At 37.8% G+C, this 24,296-nt stretch overlaps 1 protein-coding gene across 1 annotated transcript in view; it reads left to right on the plus strand.

The window, feature by feature from the left end:
- The first annotated feature begins 9,834 nt into the window (after positions 1–9,834).
- Positions 9,835–24,296, plus strand: part of palld (palladin, cytoskeletal associated protein) — a 160,516-nt gene continuing 146,054 nt past the window's right edge. The window contains exon 1 of the mRNA XM_041264617.1: positions 9,835–10,329. Coding sequence (XP_041120551.1) covers positions 10,214–10,329 — 116 coding nt within the window. The 5' untranslated portion in view covers positions 9,835–10,213. The remainder of the gene's footprint in view (positions 10,330–24,296) is intronic.

The raw sequence follows: 24,296 nt of genomic DNA on the forward strand, positions 1-24,296 counted from the left end.
TGTTTAGTCCGTTTTGTTTGTCTATTATTTTGGCGAATGTGCCGTGTCCTGTTTTTGTATTGTTACAACCGTTTATTTTCTGTCTGTTTGTTTATTTACAAAATGCTGAGCGAAAGCATTCGCTCAGCTCCACCAAACTCCACCTCTCTCTTTGTTTATTTTCTTGTTTCTGGTCGGACAGCCACCACTCCGGCCGTCTTTGTGACATGCTATCATAATGGCGAGAAAAAGGCAATTAACAAAGGAAGACAGACAGACCATTATAACCCTTAAAAGTGTAGGTCTTTCCTTTAGAGAAATTGCAAAGAAAGCCAAGGTGTCAGTGAATACAGTTTCCTACACCATCAAAAGGCACTTGGAAACTGGAGGAAACACTGACAGGAAGAGGTCTGGCAGACCCAAAGCCACAACAGAATCAGAAGACAAGTTTCTGAGAGTCAACAGCTTGCGTGATAGGCGGCTCACAGGACAACAGCTTCAAGCACAGCTTAACACTGGTCGAAGTAAGCAAGTCTCAGTTTCAAATGTGAAGAGAAGACTTCGAGCTGCAGGTTTGACAGGTCGAGTGGCAGTAAGAAAGCCATTGCTAAGATGGCAAAGTAAAAAAAAGAGGCTTGCCTGGGCCATGAAGCACCAGCAATGGACTACTGAAGACTGGAAGAAGGTCTTATGGACCAATGAATTAAAATTTGAAATCTTTGGTTCATCATGCAGGGTTTTTGTACGCCATCGAGTAGGTGAAAGGATGGTTCCTCGGTGTGTGACACCAACTGTCAAACATGGATGAGAAAGTGTGATGGTCGGCGACTTGCACAGAGTGGCACCCTGAAACAAAACGGCTACCACAGCATTATGCAACTCCATGCAATACCCTCTGGTATACGTCTAGTTGGTCAGGGGTTCATCCTACAGCAAGATAATGACCCAAAATATACCTCCAGGCTATGTCAGAACTACCTTAGAAGAAAAGAACAAGACAGTAGGCTTCAAATCATGGAATGGCCAGCACAGTCTCCAGAGCTGGTTTGGGATGAACTGGACAGAAGGGTGAAAGCAAAGCAACTTACAAGTGCAACACATTTGTGGGAACTTCTGCAACAGTGTTGGGAAGAACTTTCCGAACAATATTTGATTTCCATTGTAGAAAGAATGTGTTTGGCTGTTATATCTGCAAAAGGTGGTGTGACAGGTTGGTGAGTGGATAGAGGCCCAGTGACAGACTGCAGTTCAAAAAAATAATACTTTTATTATAAATAAACACAAAATAAAAGAGCACAAGGGCAGAAACAAAGATATTTAAACACAAATAACAAAACACAAAAGCATAACTACAAAAATAAAGGTTTCCAGGCTGGGCGATGCCTTCACTGGATTCGAAAATTTAAAAAACCACAAAACCAAAAACAGCAAGCACAACCATCTGCTTGCTTCCTCAGCTCCCTTCTCTCCCTAACGGGAAGCTGAGGCCTCCTTTTATGTCAGGTGGCTGGGTGCTGATTGATCCTTAATTACTCCAATCAACCCCAGCCACCTGAACACAATAAACCCAGGCAGGTAGGGGATTTTAACCCCATTCCTGCCAATCTATATAGGGCAGGGCTCTGCTCTGCCACAGGTGGCTACTTTGATGAGTCAAAAATTTAGATTAAATTTTGTTAAACAAAACGATTCCATGATTTCTTTTTTTATCTCCAATTGTTTATTTGTTCTATGCTGTAAATTTCAATAAAAACTGGAAAAATTGAGGTGTTTTAAAACTTTTGACCGGTAGTGTATGTATATATTCAGAGTTGTTTAACACAAATTAAGAAGTTTTCTGCAATTTAAATTTGCATTGAGAGAGTGTAGAAAGGTCACAGAGTCGCATGATTTAACTGGAACAAGGAAACATGGTCAGTGGCCAGCAGTTAGGGTTGTGTATGCAGGTTGTAATAAATGGCAATTACCATATACTGCATAACAATTTTAAAAGACCATTCAGTACCTTTTTAATGACATCCGTTTTTTAAACATAATAATAATAAACACTATGTTTGAAAATATAGTCTATTGTATCTAGGATTTAAGATGTATTCCATAGAGCAGGGGCTCCAGGTCAGTCAGCACCAATCTATCTTATTAACGTTATTGTCTTAAATGTGATAGTGAGGTTAAAAACTAGATTTCAATTGTAAACACCTCCTCAGTCTTCGAATCTGAAGTGCTATGTGCTTGTTGCTTCTTACTGTCCCCAAATATCTTCTATCAAAATTCCTGGTACAAGCACTCTGGTGAAACATGAGCACAGTTTCCAAATATAGATCACTTGGTAAAGTGTTACTCTGTCATAGAGGACATATGTAACTTGCAGGCCACATAGGACACCCTGCTCACTGTGAGCTGCTCAACGTTTTATTACTGACTCAATAGCTCAGCTGACGCTATTTAATTGGAAACTGTGTCGTTTGTCAAAGCTTTTATTGGGATTACATCTCAAAACCCAGGCTTTCAGACTGGAAGGTAAATTCCTGTTTTTTTTTTTGGTTTTTTACTTATCAAAAGCTACAGCAGACTGACATAACTGGGTAATTCAGTTTGGGAAGGTAATGTATTTATTTCCTTTCATAAAACTCATTCTAACAATTTAACTAATTGTGTTCAAAGGACTAAATGATGTCTTTAATATAAAACTTAAATACTTGTCCTATTTATTTTTACTTTTAACTTGTTAGTTCGTGGTAATTAATATAATAACACATTTAAAATAATGCTGGCAGGGTTACATACAAGGACACATAAGTAATATTAAAACATAAAGTAGAGCCTTAGGAAATGACTTTATATTTTAAATAAGGTTATATTACAATTTCAAGTACATTGTGTTGGTAGCCTAAGATGTTAGGTTGATAAATTAAGATAATGGCTTGGGCATTTCCTTAATGCGTTTGATTTTAGTATTAGAGGTTAAGTCGTAATAGTCAAGGCTTAATTACTTAAACTTTATTATTATTATTATTATTATTATTATATTATTATTATTTTTATTATTATATTAAGGTACGAGCCCATAAACGAATGCTCAGGAAATGTCTGATCAAACCTTTGTAAAACATAAATAAATATTGCCTTGCAATTTTAAGCACGTCTTTGATGTTTTAAATCTAAATAGGTTTTATTTTTAGTTGTTGTTTTTCTGAACAGCAATTTTAAATGTACATATCCATTTCATAACAATTTAATTATTCCTCTTTGGAAGCTAATGATCTAGATATTATGCCCAGTGGCAAGAATGCTGGCTTCAGTTGTTGCTTGTCTGTTTTTGATAATGCACAAAAATGTGTATAAATATTGCGTTTCTTGTAATGATCAAAACAAAATGAATCTAAATAATGTGCTTTTGTGTTCAGACATACAATTTATTTTATTACAATTAAACTTGTGTGGCAAACTTTTTTCTTTTCTTTTGTTCCTTGGTGAAAAGGTACACACCATATTATTATTATTATTATTATTATTATTATTATTATTGCAAGATGAAATCAGCATATAATTAGAAATACATTTTTAAAAAGCATATAGGTGCTATAGATCCTGTATGTGTAAATGTTGCTTGAGTAAAGATCCTTTACACAAATTACACAGCCATGGAAATGTCTGCCCCACTTGTATAAAGATTGTGTGCTACAGTATATTATACTACGGCTGACTCAGTAAAGAATTGGTATATTCTGAGATAAACCGGTAGCACTGTGGTTTTACTTCTGAAATGTCAGCATAGCTCAGCCTCTAAGTACTGAATGAAATTGAAACTAACCAGTGCATACTTTCAACTGACACAGACACAGACCTGCACTGACACAGACCTGCACTTTTAAAATAGCTGCACTGGACACAGACCTGCATTTAAAATAGATATGATATTATATATATATATTATATATATATATATATATATATATATATATATATATACAAGCTTGATTTAGAACATGACATGATCGTATGTGGAAGCTGTACCTGTAAAAACTTCTTGAATAAACAAGTATACCTCCAATGTGTTTTAAAGCATGTGTTGTGAGCAAAATAATGTAACATTGTATTGGGAGTAGAGAGTATTTACCTCCAAGAGAGAGAGAGAGAGAGAGAGAGAATTCTGAATAATAAATTAATCTTGTGAATGTATACCCACCCCATCCAGCTCCTGCTTTTTTTTTTTTTTTAAATACTCTTAGCAACCATGGAACCATAAAAAAACACCTCTGGAAAATGGAATACTACAAACATGTAGAAACTACACTAAACTATGATCTATGAAAAAAACAAAAAGCAAGCCTACTTTTCCACCTTTATAATTTATCTTGTGAATTGAAAAGTAGCCTACTTTACATTACAAACAAGATTGTAGAACGCTGACCTTTAAAGCACGGAAGCTTTTATTAGCATGTGTTGCACTGTTACAAATAATAACAGCTGGTAAGCCTGACAGTGCGTGGTAAGAATGTCTTAATTGAGACACTTTCTTCTGCATAATTCAAGCCATTTTTTTTTTTAATCCTGTAACTATTATTTATTTATTGTTATTATTTATAAAGCATGCAGGTTCAAAGAATTTGCGCTTTCAAAACGCACATGATGTTGCTGAATTATAAAATATAACCCTGTGTAGAAAACAGCAGCTGTTCCCAGCATTCTGCATTTCTAAACAACACCCCCCCACCACCTCATCTCCCACCACACTGGTTATGAACTGCCCTCACAACCCCCTGAGTAAACCAGCGGTGTGTGGGCACTTGTTATTTCTGAGAAACATTAACAGCAGTGTTATAAATACGTGTTAATATAAAGCAGTTCTGCATTAAGAAAGAAAGTGTTACTTGTGTGGGGACAAAAGAAAGAGCTGGAACACCATATTTTTTAATATAAAAAATGTAAACTACTGTAGTTGTAAATATGGCTGTACAATGGATATTTGTTTTTGTTAAACCTCCCCCCACCCCCGCCCCCGCATTTACGTTACCCGTTGCATTAAATTGACACTGCACTTGGTATACAGCATTTGTATACTTTGTATGTACCTTGATTATTTATGCAAGTAATATTTCATTGTAAATTAATAAGTTTTACTGACAAAACTGCAGTGTTTTCTATAAATACTTGTACAGTTTTCTACAGTTTATTGTTGTCTTTACATGCTTAACATTTCAAAGAGTCCACCGCAATTTTCTTGCTGGAGTTAAAACACAAACATTGAAATTGCAAAACACAAGCCTGTAACATATGAATCCCCATTAACTGCTTCGGTAGTACAAAAAATGTGAAATGTAGGAGTCCCATGGGATAGCAGATATATTAATATGGTAAACATGCAATTTCTTCAAAAGAGATGTTTGGAAACTTTTTATGAAGTTAAGCTTTTGTCATACAATTAAATCTGATTGGAAATAAAATGTGTCTGGGGCTGCATTTGACCCCCTTGTTGTTGAATGCCTTTGAAGTCCATTTGTTTGTTGATCATGGTTAATCTCTATAAAAAGCAGTACAGGCTGATTATTGAGATACTCTGTTCTGTGGTCTGTCTTTGCTAAAATCCAGTGTGTGTTGCCTGACCTGAGTTAACATCCTCAAAGCACACCCAAAGCCATACCACAGCTCAACAACAGATGCCAGGCTTGCCCAATGTAAATCCTAGTGTGGGTTGGTACTAATGCAGAACAGGTGTACACACAGACTGCCAAAATATAGTGTGTAACACAGCATTGTAGAGCATGAATAAGTAAGATCGTTATGCTACAGTGGCATTCTAGAGAATTTATCATCTAAATAGTGCTGCAACGATTATTCAAATTCATCGCATAATGGCAAATTTTGCAAACTGTTTTTTTTTAAGCAAGAGAGTAAATGTGGAGAAGCTGATTCCAAGAGGTAAAATATCTAGAAAAGAAAAAATAAATAAATATGGTGAACGCAGATAGGCAAACTGAAAATGTTGTATTCAGGTTTTCAATTGAATACCTTGTGTGTTTATATATAAATATATATATATATATATATACACACACACACACACACACACACACACACACACACACACACAAACAAAAAAAAGGTAATGTAGGTACATAAGTGATACAATATCAAGCTGAAGTTCGGATCTAGTCTAATCAGACTTTATCAAAAATTCACAGTCTTGTGTATCTATACATAGCTTTTTCTTTTTGATTTTGCAAGGTACACACTTTTCCATTTTTAAAAGGAAAAATATTAAATATATTATTATATATATATATATATATATACTATATTATAATATATATATATATATAATTATATAATTTATTTACTTTTAGTTTTTTTTGCAACGTGACCTCCTCCATTGATATGCGACCATCGCATCGGGCCGTGTGTTCCAGGCTTAATTTTTGATATTTTTTTAAGCTTGTTTCATGTCTGAAATTAAAAAAAAAAATCCTGAAGGTGATTGATAACTCTTGCAATCATGCTACATGCCAGTAAAATGTCCAGTCACCACGCAGGTACTACTACTGTAAAATGTCCAGCCACTACTGTTGTATTTTTGTATTGCCATGTGACTGACTTGAAGAGACCAAATTTAATTAATGTCTTTAGTTTCCTCAAAAAATAATTCTTTAAAAGGGCTATTAAGATTTGAAAACAAAACAGGTTATTTGTTCAATGCAATGTACGCCATGTAATAATGTACTAAAGTTAGACAATTTTTGTTTTGTTTTACAAGTATTGTTAGAAAAAAAAGCAAGAATTAACATGCATAGTTGTTTTTTTGTCTTATGAAGTGGTCAACTTAAATAAATAGTTTCTGCTTGTAAAGTTTTATAAAGTTCATTTGTGGTGTGTTTAATGGTCTCAATGCATTATTTAGCTGCCATCATTTGACCTTGGCAGTTTTGCTTTTTGTCAGAAGGATACTACGCTGAGTATTCTTTATTTAATACTTTATTTTAGATACGTTAGACTCTAAATTATTGTAGAGTATTTTTTGTTGCTGAAATAGCAAAGCAATTTCAATCATCTGGAGACATATAATGTATTAGGTACATAAAAATCGTTAAGATGGTTCAACTTGCTAGCTTTTCAGTGATGTGTTGGTATTTATCCGATTAATCGAAGCAACCTTCGATAAATTAATCGATTACACTAATAATCGTTTCATGCAGCACTACATCTAAATATACATTATATATCCACTGAGTAAAATGCTTGGGCTAAACCAAAATCCTATCGCTGGACTGGTGTGAGGGACATCAAACCGTGGCAGGTTTCCTCAAGTGAAGAGTGACATACATGAGCAAGGAGTCAAAGTGGGTGAAGGAATTGAGAATGCAATGCTAAGATTGGGTAAAGGGCTATTATACTATTACTAGTAGCTTTTACATCACCCTGTAGAATTAACTAATTTTGCTTCATAAAGTCGATCTAAATTATGTTTTTTTTTTTGTTGTTTTTTTTTTTTAATTGTCTCAATCCTAAAATTCTATGTGATGCAAAACTTTTGACCGTAGCTGTAGTCATGGATCACCATGATAAAGAAAGTTGAGGTCAAAGTAAATTGATAAGTAGCCCAGACGTTATACAGGCCATCTTTGTGCAAACCAATTGGTCCACACAAAACAAACAAATATACAAAAAAAGTAATAAATGATACAATTACTGTCTACAAGATGATATATAAAAATTGTTTTACAAATAACAAAAACAATTATATCATGTTTCCAGTGTTGACATCCATAAGGATGTTTGTAATATTTATTTTTAGAACATGTGTGAGCTTTTCTTTTTATATCCAGTATTTAAACAGTCATTCATCATTGTGACAGAGATCGAATGATTCTTGGTGTTAGATCTCCTTCCCGACCTGTGAGGGCACTATATAAAAGGAACAGAGTACCCTTAACTAAATGGCATGACAATTTATTCCTTAGGGTAGGTGGAAGTCGGTTGTTTAGGAAGGGGGCTGAGCTACGGCACCCAAGTTCAATGACAGTTCGGACGCGAGAAGTTGTGGCATCCGAGGACTGGAGGAGCGGATGCGCTCATTAACCTAGGGGTCATGGGCGAGGGTATAAATAGGGGGTGTAGTGAAAGTGATCTTTTCCTTTGTATATGGTTAACAACAACCTAGAAGGAGTCCCTGTTATTTGTGAAAGAAACCGTGAGTGTTTGTTAGTTTTGTCTTGTAACGCTGTTTGTTTGTATTGTCTGTTTCAAGATTACTAACACGATCCAGAGCTGCAGCCGCAGGCCAGCATCAAACCCGAATATCACCACTCACTTCTAACTGAGGAACTGTCTTTGCACCACGAGCACTTAATTCACGCACTAAAGGAACTGTGTCTGTGTTTTGTGTGGGTGAGAAAAGACTGGAGTTTTGGTTTCGGGTCAAACCCGTTGGATTTTATAAACAGGTGTGATACACGCTGCTGTACCACTTCCATCATTATTATTGTTTACAGATTTTGCCATAAGGATCTGGCCAGGGCAAGAAGTTTAACTGGGGACCAGTATTTAGTCTCCAGTTTTATAGCGCTGAGCTTGACTAATAGATATTTTAACAATAGAAGTTTTAACATCTCTGCTGACAGCGAGTTTAAAACCAACAAGAACCTATTCCTGTCAGTCATGAAAGCAGGTAAAGACAAGGCCAGACACCACCCCCTAAATTACCAGACTGGATTTGAAGTGTCTGCGGGAAACTGAGGCACTGTCCCCTAACACCATAGTTGGATTGGTGTGAAAAGTCTGGTTTGAGATTCAACTTAATCTAGCACAACTAACAAAAACATCTTTTGAGCTCCAAAAGGATGAAAACGGACTTGAATATGTATGCCTCGCATATAATGAGTACACAAACTTACCTGAAGATACAGCTTCAGCAGCCATGGTCGCTTTTCCCCTTACTTCCTCGGTGTCATTTGAAACTCCGCCCAGTCCTCTAGTTTCTAGTGAGATGGCACTTTCGATGCAGAAATTCACAATAAACTGACATATGTAATTTATTTTTAATAAGCGAACAATAAATGAAATTCAATTGGGACTATATTACACTACGGATGTATACACAATATGTTTCTGGTTTTGTCTTAATTTAAAATGGGTTTTAATTATTTTAATTATTTTTCATCCCCCAAATGACAGTTAGCCATGTTATAAGCAAAATAAACTACAGGCATAGTATATATCATGGGAACCGCATGGCCCGCCATGGTTTATACCTTACATATATACTTTAATAAAAAGGTAATGATAATGGAGTCATTCCTTCTAAGAGTTATTAAATGAGGGTAATGGGGTTTTATTGTTGTTTCCAGAATGCAGGACAGGAGCTGTGATCAGACTGTCCCTCTGTCTCAGATGTTAAAGGAGGCCTACTCAGCAGAGAGAGGAGCACAGGAGGGGCACTGTGGGATGCTGGTCCCTGAGGTCTCTGGACAGGACCTATATTATGATTCCTTAGCAGAAATTTGCCCAGATGAAACAGATGAAGATTTCTCTGAGCTATCTGCCTTCCTCAGCCAGGAGGAGATCAACAAAAGCATTGATCTTGCCCGAGAAGCTTTTGCTGAAGAAGAAATCCCTGAAGGTTCAAATGCAGAGCAGCAGTTCTCCTATTTCTATAACTCCCCTTTCCTCAGCCTCACTGAAAAGCCTTCCCTCCAAGAGACCAAACCAGATCCTCAAGTGGGTTCTTCTCAGTATAACTGTCTCCATTCACCACAGACCAATGACATCACCTCAGATGATCATGATGCAACCAAAAAACCCAGCACTCAGAACAATCCTCAGACAAGCCCCCAGCAGTTGGTCAAGACAAATTGAATCCCAGTGTTTTCAAACTGATACTTGCCGTAGATCGACACCTCCTAAGAATAAGGAAGACAAACCAAAACTAGTTAACCAAGAGGTATTCCAGAGTGAGACGGCATCCAGGAATGAATTTTGCAACAGGGCTGCCTCATTTATTGAAGAGCTTTCATCCATTTTCAGGACTGCTTCGAAACAAGATAGAAATCTCAACGACAATTCTTCATCACCAGATAGTGGGTATTTATCTCCCAAGAACCAAGTGTTACAAGCAAGTACCTCAGCAGAACAGATTAACAAGCAAACTCCTGTGGATGAAGGCCTGTCATCCTGTGGGTCAAAGGCCAAAGCAGAGCACTCTTGGCCTAGCTGTGCCCCCCCTAGCAGCGACAATATTATGGGTTCTTTTGCTCCTCCAAGATTTACTCAGAAACTGAAAAGTCAGGAAGTGGCAGAAGGAAGACGGGTTCAACTGATGTGCAGGGCCAGTGGGAACCCAGAGCCTGTAGTCAGGTAGGGTACATCTATTCACTATTTTCAGAGGGATGCATGCTTGTGTCTCTTCCATTTTTTGTGGTTAGATGAAATGTTGGAAAGATGAAAAAACATTTGTTTTTAGATTAGAAATATAGGTGCAGATGTCTAGGATAGCCACTTCTTGAGTCCTCTATTCTCTAGTGCCAAGATATTGTGATGAAGTAATGCACCTTAGCTCAAAGTTAAAGTTATTTTAGAAAAATAATGTTTTGCTTATTTAAAGTTATCGAAAAACATGTTGTTCTAATGTGTTTTTTTCATCATATGCTACGTTTTGACTCTAGAGCAGTTCGTACATTTCTGAGGCATGTTATCATGTATATATATATATTCTGATGGCATAGTCTTATGGTATTCATAAAATCCACTTAATACAGATATGACATTCCCAATCCAGAAACCTCCAGGAATATTACAATGGAATTACAGTATACCTTTAATATCTAAAAAAAATACTATACGATAGATAAGTGGTTCACAACCTTTTTGGATGTGCAGACCCCTTCTGAACCTTGAAAAATTTTGTGTACCACCATGTACTGCTATCATAATGACACACAGCCATTATACAAGGTAAGTCAATTAATTTTGCTTTCCACTAGTGTGGCAATTGATAATGATGCCATACGGGAAATTGATTAACTTACCTAATGTGATGGCTGTTGCCATTTCAGTGATGGTACAGCTTGAATGTCTGGTTGGAGCAATGACAGTTTTAGCCTTAAATTTGGTTCACCATCCAGCCTACTCTGGTACTTTGATTTCAACCCATCAAGCGCTTGAGCGCTTTGTTAGACTGTCTTCCTACTTTAATGTCAACTTTGTGTGCATTTCACTGTCAACGTTGACAAATGGGTTTCCAAGCAACTCGTTTTTGGAGTCGGGGTCAATGTTTCGTTTCTAAGTGGCGCCAAAGATTAGCTGGCTTCAAACTTTCGTTCGACAACACCTCATAATATACAACACACAGCGGTCGCGGCTCTTCTTTGCTACTAGTCCAAGTGAATCCCATTTCTAAGTATGTATCACTGTTCACCCACATTTTGTTATTTAGTCTGTCTCTGTTGTAAGGTTTTACTTGATACTCATTGGCTCATGACTTTTTTAACAGGTGAGACACAAATCATAAAATAGTTGTTACCACCCCCACCCAATGGCTAACATACTAAAAGTAAACTTACTTTATTCATCTGATTTAATATATGCCTCCACTGGAAGCATTTTAATGCATTCAAATAGACTGCAGTCACTATGTAAAATATACCCCCATTTAAAAAAGCAACATTAACATTTTAAACAACACACAACTTACAGAATTGCGGATACAAGTTTTTATAATCATTTGGCAAATGAGAACCATAAAAGCATGTAGTATTTCATTCTACAAGCCATTACATGACACCAGCGTGTAACATTCGCTATAAAGACATAAATGCAATATCACAAAATCATTCATTCAAAACGAACAAGGCAGCTTGTCATGTGGCAAGAAATTGACAGTTTTACAGCCATTCAAAGAGACATAGTGTTGCCTTATTTAGTTGAAAGAAGGAATGAAGGCCAACAATAGTTTGTTCATAGCACTGCCTGCCATTTTTGCCCTCCTTGCCACTTTTGTTTACCGTCTTTCTTCAACATTTCCAGTGCTAGTTCCAGTGATTCTGCCGTCCTTAACAATTGAACATCTCTCTTCTTGGGATCTTATTTTAAAAACATATTTTCCTCAGGTCGCACATACTATCAGATTCAACTAAAGCCATTTAAAAAAAAAAAAAAAGTAAATTGCAGAAATTCGAACTGCTCCAAATCCAATAGGTGCCTCAAGCTGTGGTTACCATAGCAATGCCTTCAGAGAGAGACTCCACAGAGTGGTGAGTTGCTATGCTAACAGACAGCTTTCTGAGGCACTCACGCTACTGGTGAAAGCGAGTTCTGACTTTTAAATAATACTAGTGCTTTTGTGGACTTATATTTATTTAATATATACATTCTTAACTGTGATTAAATTTCTGAAAAAAATAAAAAGAATAGCAAAATGTTTTTTCTAGCTTTTGGAAATTCTTGGGGAGGTCGTGCCTCACTTGCCTCGGCCGACGAGCCTCCTCTATACTCCAATGCCACTTGTTTCATTTTCACTCGCTTGCATTTCTAAGACCCTGTTTTTATCCAGGGATCCATTACTGACACACTTCACGCTAGCTGAGCAAACCACATGGGGCTGCTTCAAAGTGCAACGACTTGCAGCGTGTGACACTGTTTAGTCACCAGGCTCTAAATTCTGCCAAAGAACTTGCCAAAGAGAGGATGCTATTTTTATTTTGTTTTCCCACGGTTGGGAACCACTATGATAGATAGTGGACTGAAAGTAGTTTCAGAAGAGCATTGCTCAAACATGACAGATCAGGCAGCTGTTCTTGCAACAGAGGTGTTTGTAAAAGTTGTGATGCTAGTAATCGTGGGTAATTGTACCAAAAACGTAGAACTACTATGATAACAAAAGGAAATAAGTATTTGTTTGTGGTATGGGCTAGCCATTCTTGAGTGTTTTACAGTTTTGTGCCCTGTTGTGTGGAATGCCTGATGGGTACTGGTATCACTTAACAGCAACATCATGCCAGTACCAGATTCCCATTTTACTGGGGTCGCCATTAATGTCAAATGTGCCATTTCCTGACCAGGACACGAAAATAACCATTTTAAGGAGACCTATGAGTTTGAAGTGATTTAATGAAGCGATGGCATTGAGTGTTACACCAAATAATGCAACCAGAGGGTTGATATTTATAGGTAGCTGTAGGGTCTCAAAGATATGTCCAGAAGCAGGCAAACTGAGGACAGGACCAAAACATATGGGTGAGGGTAGCAGGAGCCTGATTGCACTTGTCCCAAGTTGGATCCAAATCTGGGTACATCCTGGTGAACCTGACCTTGGAGAGGTGAATACAATGTAAAACTTTAAACTGTATTAGCCTATGGCAGGCATAGACAAATACCTTGAGGAAATCCCACTCAACACGATTAAAAACTGCCTACTGCCAACCCTGAATAAATCCTGTTTTGTCTAAGGAGATTATAGTGTGCAAGGATCTTATCATCTATATTGAGGAGAGAAATAGGTCGATATGAACCACATGTTTTAATAAAAGTGATATACATGCTTGGCAGAAGATTGGAGGCAGAGAGGGACATGAAAGATTCTGAGAACAAAGATCTCTGCAGTGGAGAGAGTTGAGGTGAACATTCCTTGAAAAACTGCAGGGAACTGATCTGGACCTGGGGACTTGCCACTCTGCATTTAGCTAATGGCTTATGTAATTTCAGCTTGTGTGAAGGTCTCCAGAGAGATTTTGGATTGTTGGTCAATTGTAGGAGTGGAAAGCTTCTCAAAGTATTAGTCAACTAAAGAGGGGTCTAGGAGACTCAGATTCAAAAAGGGACGAATATAAGTTTTGGAAATCTTTATTAATTTCTTGCTGGTCCACGGTAATTTAGCATGATTTTGTCCGACCTCTAATCAAGCGTATTGCAGTAGACTGCCAGAGGCAATAGGCCAAGATTTTGGTTGCTTTATCACCATGCTCATATACAACATGGTGTAATTTAAGTAGGAGTTGTTCTGCTTGTTGTGTAGCTATGAGGTCAAATTCTGTCTGTAGGGTAAGCCGTTTTTATTTTGTAAAGATCAGGATTAGGGGCATAGTGTTGATCCACTTGTAGAATAAAGTTAGTCAGCTCTGAGAGATGCTCAGCACATTGTTTATTTATTTTTGCTGTGCAAGAAATAATTTGTCCATGGAGGTAAGCTTTAAAAGTTTCCCATAGTTTCCCAAAAAATGTTCTGCATTATTATTGGTGTCCAGAAAACATTTGAGATGAGATTCATTCAACAATTTGTCAGCGGGTAAGAGAGTTAAAATGACAAAGCTGGCGGGACAAAAATTGATCAGGGAACACAGAAATGTTTCAAACTCGAATCGCCCTGTTAAGAACCTCACAATCACATTTAGAAACACTACTATGCTTTTATCAAACATACAAATTAAATAACAGAAAGAATAACCTACCTTACCTGATGTTTAGATTCCAGAGTCTATCCTTAATTTTTTACATTTTTTTTTAAATGTGTCGAGTACTTATAGGTCTCCGTTTTATAACAGCTGTTTAAAGCATGATTCACAGAAGACTAAAACCAGGTGCACTCGGAAAAGCTGACGACATCTAATAACCTCCAGGACATGGATTTGTTTTTATGAACAAAAGTCAGTAAATTAAAAAATAAAATGTGATGTTGTGGCCAGAGAAGGAGCTTTTGTGCATTTGCAAACACTGAACCGGGTTGAAATTTCATTGTACCTTCTTTTCCAAAGGCTACAATAACCATTTCATCCTTTGAGTGATGTGTATTTCCATACAAATATTCAAATGCATGTTAAAAGCATTCCTTTTTTTAATACCCACCAATTAGGTTTTGTATTTTCACCCGTCCCCAATTTGGTTATGCCCAATCATTGTGCTTTACTGAACTATAGAATCTCAGGACAGACCATACCAATTTTAATATTACATTATGGTTTATTGCGAAGGCTGGTATTGTTTTGAGTCGAATACCCTGGAAATCTTATATCAATTGTAAAATAACAGTGACATGGTCAATTTGCATGGGAGTAAAACGACACAGGACACCTGAGTTTGAAATTTTACAGTATGGAAGTGAGTCTCCTGCAGAAAAGCTATTCCCACTTTGAGCTGCTGGAGGTAGGATAAGACCATACTACGCTTTACTGGGTGGTTAAATCCCCTAGCGTTCCAGCTAATAAAGTCAACTGAACACCATCCAGTGCAAGTATTCCTATTATTGGAAATCCCCATAATAAAAGTGAGAAACTGTATACAATGCATACAATAAGGATAACCCCTGAAAGTTTATAAACCTAACCACTGCAACAGCTGAATTAACCGCATCAGTGTTTACCGAAATGTCTAGACCTAACCACAGAAAAGAGTAGAAAGTGACCACTTGCTCCTTGCAGAGAAGACAAAGAATTAAGTGAAAGATAAAAAAGGAAAAGAGTGAAGAGAGAGATTCTTTCTGGAACACCAATGAATGATCCTTAGGTTCTGCTTCTGACTTCTATTTTCCAAGTCATCAGTCCTGATTCTCAAGGTCTTGTTTTCAGTCTCCAGCATCACGCATCGGGCTTCTAATGCTGTGAGGCAGCTATCCGCATTGGTAAGTGAGTGTTCCACATCCTCCAGTCTCTGGTCGTATGCAGCGTCATCATTTCATATTGCAGTTAAGGAGGAATTAAGCTCAGCACGTAGCTCCAAACCGAGCCGTGCAGGTTGTGTTCTGCAATTCTGCAAGCATGGAAGTGGAGTTGATGCTTGGAGCAAGCAACCATTTTTTCACTACCCAGAGGAATTGTCTCCGTCTGAAGAAGCCAAATCCGCCTTCGTTGATTGCTTACTTCTGGATTTCAAATCACCAGAGGGTTCCAGGACAGATAATTAATGCTATTTTGTAGGGATGGGAATTTTAAACATTTGAACATGACAACTTTCACCAAACGCATATTTTTTAATGTATTAGTTTTAGTAATTTATCATCATATACAGTAGTCCGTCGCATATATGATTGCTGAGGGCTGCTATTATAAAAAGGAAGGAGTTTGGTAATTGCCTCCAAGTAGTTTTTTCTAATTGGTGCAACAGAAAGATTGACACTGGGGCGGGTTTTATTCTTGGTCAATCTAGCACTTCATTGGTGCACTCTGTGTTCTTGCTGTAGTAGGTGTGGTATGGTATCAAGTCCACGGTGTAATAAAGTTAATGACCATCGTTTTTCTGACATTTGTTGTATAGTTTTAACAACAAGTCATCTCTAAACAAAGGAACGAGGCAAAGCCAAGTTTAGAAGTATTTTGAGGAACCATAAAAACTGTGGTATGTAAATAATTATGCCAAACAAAATTGCTGTACCACAAAAACAAAAGTTCAATGCTTCACCATTTGAAACTAAAACATTCAGAATTACTGTGGATGGAGCTACTGATGTCAGTAAAAAGCAAACATCCATAATAAACAGAACGCTCCAGATGGCGACTGATGTTTATCTAACCCTTACATCCCTGTGAACATACAGAACAGGATTTTAAAAGGACTTCTTTTTTCAGTATTAATTCAGAGGATGCATAAGTGTAAATAAATAATGCATAGGATTTAATTTCCCAGTACACTTTTATGCAAATCATTTGTTTTAAAAAAATCTATGAAATTTGTCAACAGAAGGGGATAATTAAAAAAATAATAATAATAAAAAAAAAAATTGGATTTCTTGTTTGTGTCCCCGATCCCTGAACAGTAGAGTTCATGTAACAATGTATTGGAATCTGTGCATTTGATAGATTCTGGAACACATGTAAGCTGCGTTTTTTTAATGTTATTATTATTTTTGTTTAGCTTTAAATAAAATGTAAAAAAAAAAAAAAAAGTGTAGTTTTAGTTTATTCACTTTGTGCCCACAGGGCCAGCACAGGTACATCGCAATACTGCAGCTCAAATACAAAGAGAGGCATTTCCTAAGATAAAAATAATAATACATACCTGCGCTCTATGACTCACCCTGTGTATCACGTGGCTGCACTTCTACCAGCCAAGCCACTCGTGCACCCCCTGAACCATTATCTTTTAAAGTGGACCGTAGCCTAGCCCACAGGCACAACAGGTTAAGGAGCCAGGCTTACTGTATGAGGGTAGTGGAAAATGGCTCAGGTTGCCATTTAGAGCTGCTTGAGAAGATCCTTCGCAGGTTGTTTATTGAACGGGGTCCCTAAAATAGCTAACATGATTTGTACTGCAGGAAGACACAGTTCTGTTTGAATTCAAGGAACACTTAAGGACTCCTGCTGCCCTTTAAGAGCTGGATTGTGTTTGGTAATAACAACATTGTCCAGGCCTTCACTGTGGATAAGGGCTTGGAGATCAGCCACAGCAATCATGGTGCACTAACAGGTCACCACATGCCAGCCTCTACAGGGGAAGACTGTTGTGTGCATTTCGGCTACGTGAGAAGATTAGCAGCAGCAGCTGAACAAAATGGTGGAATAATACAACCCTCCTCACCCACCCCTCACCCCAAGAAAACACTTTGTGGTAGTGAATCATGTCTATTCTCTGATACAAACAGAAGCTTATTTGATAAAAATAGGCATCAGTCAGCAAGAGCACAACAAGGAATGACTGGAATTTGATGGTGCCGGAGTTTTACGGCATACGCAAGCATCCTGCTCTTGAATATCTAGGTAGGAGTATATCTTTCGTCATAGAAACCGTTCCATTTTAACACCGCAAGACAGCTTGTGTGTCTTGGGCCCCTGATTCTGTTACTTTAGTTGGCTAAAATAGACAACAGCATCTGTTTTCTAGGTTAATACATATTACAAAATCTTTAGTACTAGATGTTTGTTTCTATTAATACATAACCCTGTAATTCTTGAGAAGAGAAAGTATTAGATGCTGCGATCCTCATTTATACACTTGTAAATGTATAGGGTTACAGTTGGTATGCTGCAGGTATATTAATATGTCCCTCTATATGTGAATTTTTTTACAAAACAATACAGTTGTTTTCAGTACTCTATTTTAACTATTGTCATGTCATGAGAAAGTGATTACCTTCAGTACAATAACAGCAGAGATATACCGTCAATTTAATTGCACAGTCATTTTTGGGAAGAGGTCGGTTTTTCCACATATCTGTTTAAATCAAATAATGAGTGATGTGGATGTTTGCCAAAAACATTGTGCAACAATATGCAATTAATTACTATATGAATAGACTGGATACAGTAGATACACGCTGGCCTGCTAATCAAGCACTGGAGTTTAGAAAGCATGTAACTCAGCCCTTCAGTGGCTGTTTACAATACCCATTTGAAACACACAGGCAATTTCTCTCCAGAAGTTTAATGATTATGTTTTAAATAAAGGGTAAATAAATGGCAAGTCATTGTGATTAGATCATATGTCATCTTGAAGCTCAGCAAAACATGTGGATGATGTTAATAAGAATACTGAGAAACCAGGAAGACCAATTTTTTAAACCTGCAGTATGCGCATAACATTTATCTTAGCTTTTGTACAACAACAAAGTTATGTAGCAACCATCATTGTCATTCTACAGATAGCCACAAGAGGGAACTGTTATGTTTGCTACCAAAACTGTATTCAAGCTCCCTTAATACTGAACAATATTAGTCAGGGGCAGATCTAGACTTTAGGACTATCATGAAGGGGGGATATCTGATACGAAACATACTGTTAAAGTAAACAATACTTTTACATTTTTAACGGGGGGGGGGGGTGTCCGGACCACCAGGACCCCCCGGAACCCCCTCCCCGAATCCGCCCATGATAAATGACTCCCCTTTTGCATTTTTATAAAAAATCCTACTAGTATGACAATTTGTGTGTTCCTACACGTTTTTGTTTGCAAGAGATGTGAACCAATGTGTAACTGTAACTTGAAATGTGTGTTGGTGTTACGGTTGCTACCTTTTCCACAGACCAAACCCAAACATATTTCTCAGTCAGCCTTGGTCTATCAAAACTGCATATTGCAATACAGTTTAACACAATATCACCAGATCTCGGTAGAACATTAATCATGCAGAACCATCATAATTTATAACATACCAGTATTTAAATGCACAATAATGCAAACTGCATTCATCTACCTGTAAATTTAGGCTACTTGAAAACTGAACAAAAAAATGTTGTGCACATACCTTACATATTGTTAATGCTGTGCTCATTTTGGCACAGCATAGTCCTTTAGTATAGTCTGGAACCAACTCCCCAGTAATGTTGCTGGAGCTGTGTGGCAAAGTGCCCGCCCTTGTGTGTATTTTGTGTTGTATGTTGTGTGTTCAGTGGATGAGAAGAAGGTAAGAAGAAGAAGAAGAAGAAGAAGAAGAAGAAGAAGAAGAAGAAAAATAGTTAAAAACATCAGCTCACCGTGTTTGTTTAGTGTTAGTCAATTTTTTTTTGTTTTTTTTTTAAACAAGAAACTGCGGTTCCTGCTCTGGTCTGTGTCTAGGAGGCGCTGGTAATCCTACTGGTCTGACGTCCCCCACAAAGACGGATGAAGTGGGGGACGTCAGACCAGAAACAGGAACCAGGAAATAAACAAAGAGAGATGTGGAGTAACACTAAACAAACACGGTCAGCTGATGTTTTTAATTATTACTATTATTATTATTATTATTATTACCTCTGTCTCCAATCCCGTTCTCCACTCACTGAACACACAACATACAACACAAAATACACACAAGGGCAGGCACTTTGCCACAAGCTGACACCCTGGAATCCTTCAAAAAGCTGCTTGATGAGATTCTGGGATCAGTAAGCTACTAACAACCAAACGAGCAAGATGGGCCGAATGGCCTCCTCTCGTTTGTAAGCTTTCATATGTTCTCTTAGGTTAACCTTTTAGCTGTCACTCGCTGAAGTTGATTACAGGAACAAAACATCTACAGATTCCAGTTCTGAGCCTTGTAGAACAATGTTTTTTTTTTTTTTTTATCCCCATACAAAGTTATTCTTCTATTACAAATGTCATATACTTTGTTTTAATTGCGAAAGATGTTAAACGTTGATAACTTTCTAATTCCTGTGAGGTAAGAACTGTGCTCTGTGGTTGCAAATGCATAACATTTGCTGTGGAAGATACCGTTTTTGCATTATCCACCGCGGCCTTTTTAACCAACAGTATGCTGCTGAGGTCACATGACTGCAACTGCTCAATTGGATTGTTTACATCATGTGGATACGTTCGTTGTCCCTAGCATGGACAAAGTAGACTGTACAGATCAATTCTAAACAGTACATTTCTAATAAGATAGTGGAAATCATTTAACCAAGTAATGTATGTCAAAGAAAATATTAAAAGGAAGGCTGGTGTTTCTTAATGCATTTCATTTAAAAGGGTGTCTGGGCTTGTTCATTCCTGCCACCCAAACCGGTGGCACCCCTAGTGGGTGTATGTGTTGCAGGTGCAGATGTGTGAAATGGAGTAGTGTAGCTGACAAGGTAAGTTACTGGCAGGAGGGAGACAGATACCTCTTCTCCACTGGTACATCCGACCCGTGTGGACTCTGTATGGTACGGGTACGGGAGGTTCTCCACTGGCTATTTGTCAAGCCGAGCTGAGAACTAAACATTGAAACTCCGGCCTCCAACATCTGAATCCGGCTGCAAGCTGAGCCGAGCCAGGGGTGGGATTAAGGATTTTTGTCATTATGTTTCAGAACACTCCAGAAAGACAAACAAGAAACAACATGGTGGGCAGCAAGTTTGAGGGGAGAAATGTACAGCCTTGGGACGCTGAGGAAGTGAAGGCTCTAGTTTCTCTGTGGGCAGATAAAAGTGTTCAGGGCGATATAGAGTCGTGTGTCAGAAATTAGAACGTTAATACCCGAATTTCAATTTGAAGCAAATGGGCATAAACCGTAGGTACGGTACAGTTAACTCACACACTCAGAAACACAAATTTCTCATCCTTGACCTTTATTATACTAATATAAAGAAAAAGAAATGCAGAAAAATTAAATTCTAAACTTATTTACAAAAATATAGTAAAACAAAATACAGCTGTATCATACACACAACTATGTCTCTCGTTGCTCTCGCGCAGCTTCTTTTTTTAAGCACCCAAAAAAAAAAACTCCAGAAAAAACAACTACCCGTAAAACAGGATATCTTTGGCAATAAAACCTTCTTTTTTCCCCTTCAACAGAATTAATTGAACTTTCTTAAGTCGATGTAATCAGTAAAATTTGTGGATTATAAAAATTCCTACAAAATACAGCGATGCAAGATACAGCTGTACCATTGGTCTGTTCATTTTTGAACACTGTTTGCTTGCGAATATTTTGGCAAACTGAGTTAGTTAGTAACAATAATTAATAACAACTGTATTTCGTTGCGTGTGACGTAATTAACCTCTCCTTGACTGCACCATGATGGCTTGGTATGGCCCCAGCGCGGTTAGGTTGTACAGTGGAAAAGAGGCAAGAGACAGAAAGCAGCAATGAAAGCATTAATGTGCACATTTATTAACAAACAAAATAAACAAAGCAAAAGGCTCAGGGGACAAAATAAAAGGTTCAAACAAAACACAAGTCTTAAACAATGTGTACCTTTAGGCTGGGAAGTGGCCTTCACTAAAGGTTGTTCTCTCTACTTTCAAACAAAGGATTGGCATCCCTTTCATACTGTAATGAATGCTTGTTGCAGTTTTAGTGTTATAGTCTGTCTGCTGGCTAGCCAATAAAAAGGCTGCTCTGCCAGACATGACGAACAAGTTCGAAGAAATTTTTGTTGTGTTAGTTAGTTACTCCATTGCGAGTTCTGCAACTGAGGAATTATCCAAATTAAGAATAAAAACTGCCTTCTCCTGCCTTTCGGTGAGTGCTGACATTGTGTACCCTGCATAGGCAATAAATGTGTTTGAATTGCTATAATCTCTTGTTGTGTACTCCATTTAACCTAAGCTGCACGAAAGAATACACACAACAATACCAATCAAGACCCAGCCACATTCCACACGTGTATTTGGCAGGCATTAGCACCACCCCTTCAAAATTTAAATTCAAAATAATTAAACTTTGTTAAACATTATTTACACGTAGGGCTTTCCCCCTGCTACATACATACATACATATTGTGAAACATACACATGGCCTCGATCAGCCACCTGCCCCCTTCAAAAATCCCCCCTTTTAAGCCCCAGCCGTATCCCCACAAGTACCCATCCGTTTTTATTCTTGTGGCTTTTTGTGGGTGGGTTGGAGGGCGGGTTGGTCCAGACCAAGGACCAGCGAGAGAGGATCGGTTTGACGCAGACGGGTGTCGAAAGTGCAGGCTTCCCTTTTGGCTCTCGGAACGGCTCAGGGAATGGTAGCTCCTCCCTTTCTTTTGTTCTAGGGCCGCCAGCTCCGTCTTGTTAGGCATGTCAGCTGGCAGCTCCTCCTCTTCATCTTGGAGGGGCAGCATGCCACCATGTGCCTGAACTCCCCACATGCAAGGCACCAACCTTGGCCATCCAGGCAACTGAGGAGGGCATCCATTCCGCCTTCCCACTGTGCTTGGGATGCATACGGGTCCTTCTCTTGAGTATGTGCAAGCAGTTGCTGTTGGGTCACCAGGCAAAGTCATTTCTCTGGACAGTCGACCTCATCTTTATGGTAAGCCTCCATAACACCCAAACTCTGCACAAGCATAGCAGGTTGGAGCCTCTTCTCCCTCCAATCGACATTGCTGGCCATGCCAGTCTTCCAAAAAAAGAAACAAAAAATTCTCAGTTCCTTTCTGAGTCTCCAGAGGGCGCTAACCGTTTCTAACACCAGTGTAAAAAGCGCAGTGGCCCAGGCTAGTTACGCTCAAAAAGGAAACATAATGGCTGCAGTTTAAGTGCAGGTGCGCACTTTAATTAAAAGCAAAATAAAAAGGTTTAAACAAACAAAACAACAATACAAACAAAATGAAACCTGCATCCAAGCAATGCTATCTAGGTGCAATAGCAGAGAGCACCGCTTCTACTCTCTGCATTTCTCCTAAAATACCTCCTCCAGACAAAGGATTTAGTTCCCCTTTTATATTATGTGGCTAGGACTTGCTTGATGATCACTTATTAAATCAATACCCATACACATTTCACATGTGTATTTGGCAGGGATGACATTAACCCCAAACTTACATTTAAAATAATTTATCTTGGTTTAAATACAACACACTATTTACACGCAGGCCTTTCTCCCTGCCTCTATATATAATGGGTTAGGGTTATACAAATAAATACATGGATGAAGGCTATATTTGCATCCTGAGCCATTTGAAAAAAAAGGCATAATACCACAGTTGTGACGTCAAAAAGTGATAATTCCTCTAGAGGAGAATATACTTCAACTTTGACCCAATCGACTCCTCAAGACCACAAAATGCCTCGTTTTCAGTCACTCAACAACCCACAGTACAGAAATGTTCATTAATGACTAATAAAATGAGACTACCTTAAAAAAAAAAAAATGATGCAAAGCTGGTACATTAGTATCTCAGAGAAACTGGAGAGGAACGGGAAATTAAAACAAGGTAAAGGCAATCATCCAAACAAAGCTAAAGCACTAACGGATAACGACACAGAACATCTGTACAGCACTTAAACACTACGTTTAAAAAAAAACAAAAAAACAACTGTACTGCTGAACCTCATCTCCTTTAATATTAGCATCACAAGGGTATCCATATATTATAACAAAATAATGGATGGGCCTCTTCTGTGAATTACAGAAAAATAATTCCACCTGGGGTTTCTGTGACACTGTATAAATCACTCGACCCTCGATCTCCTAATGTATGATGTCACAGAAACCCTAGATGGAATTATTTTCCTGTAACTCATTTCTTAACTATCCAATAGAGTTTATATTAACCAATTCCATGTCTTTTGAAAAAAAAAATCTTAATTACAATGAGTAATTAAGATTCAGGGTATGTGAAAAAGTAAATGAACCCCTGTTTTTATCAGCTCAATTAAGGGGATAATTATAATCAGGTGTTTAAATAATTAGATACATCTTCAAGGGTGAGTTTGGGAGCCCCCATCCTATATAAAGATCAGACACTTTGTGAATTTGGTCTTCACCATACAGGTGTGTGGAAACACGTCATGCCACGATCAAAATAATTCTCTGAGGACCTCAGAAAAACAATTATTGATGCTCATTAGTCTAGAAAGGGTTACAAAACCATTTCTAAGGATTTAGGTCTCCACCAATTTACTGTCAGACAGATAGTCTACAAATGATGAAAGTTCATTTCATAGTCACTCTACCCAGGAGCAGTCTTCCTACCAAAATCTCTCCAAAAACAAACCAGAAGAT

Source organism: Polyodon spathula, chromosome 1 (genome assembly GCF_017654505.1).
Source record: "Polyodon spathula isolate WHYD16114869_AA chromosome 1, ASM1765450v1, whole genome shotgun sequence".
Classification (NCBI taxonomy): Eukaryota; Metazoa; Chordata; class Actinopteri; order Acipenseriformes; family Polyodontidae; genus Polyodon; species Polyodon spathula.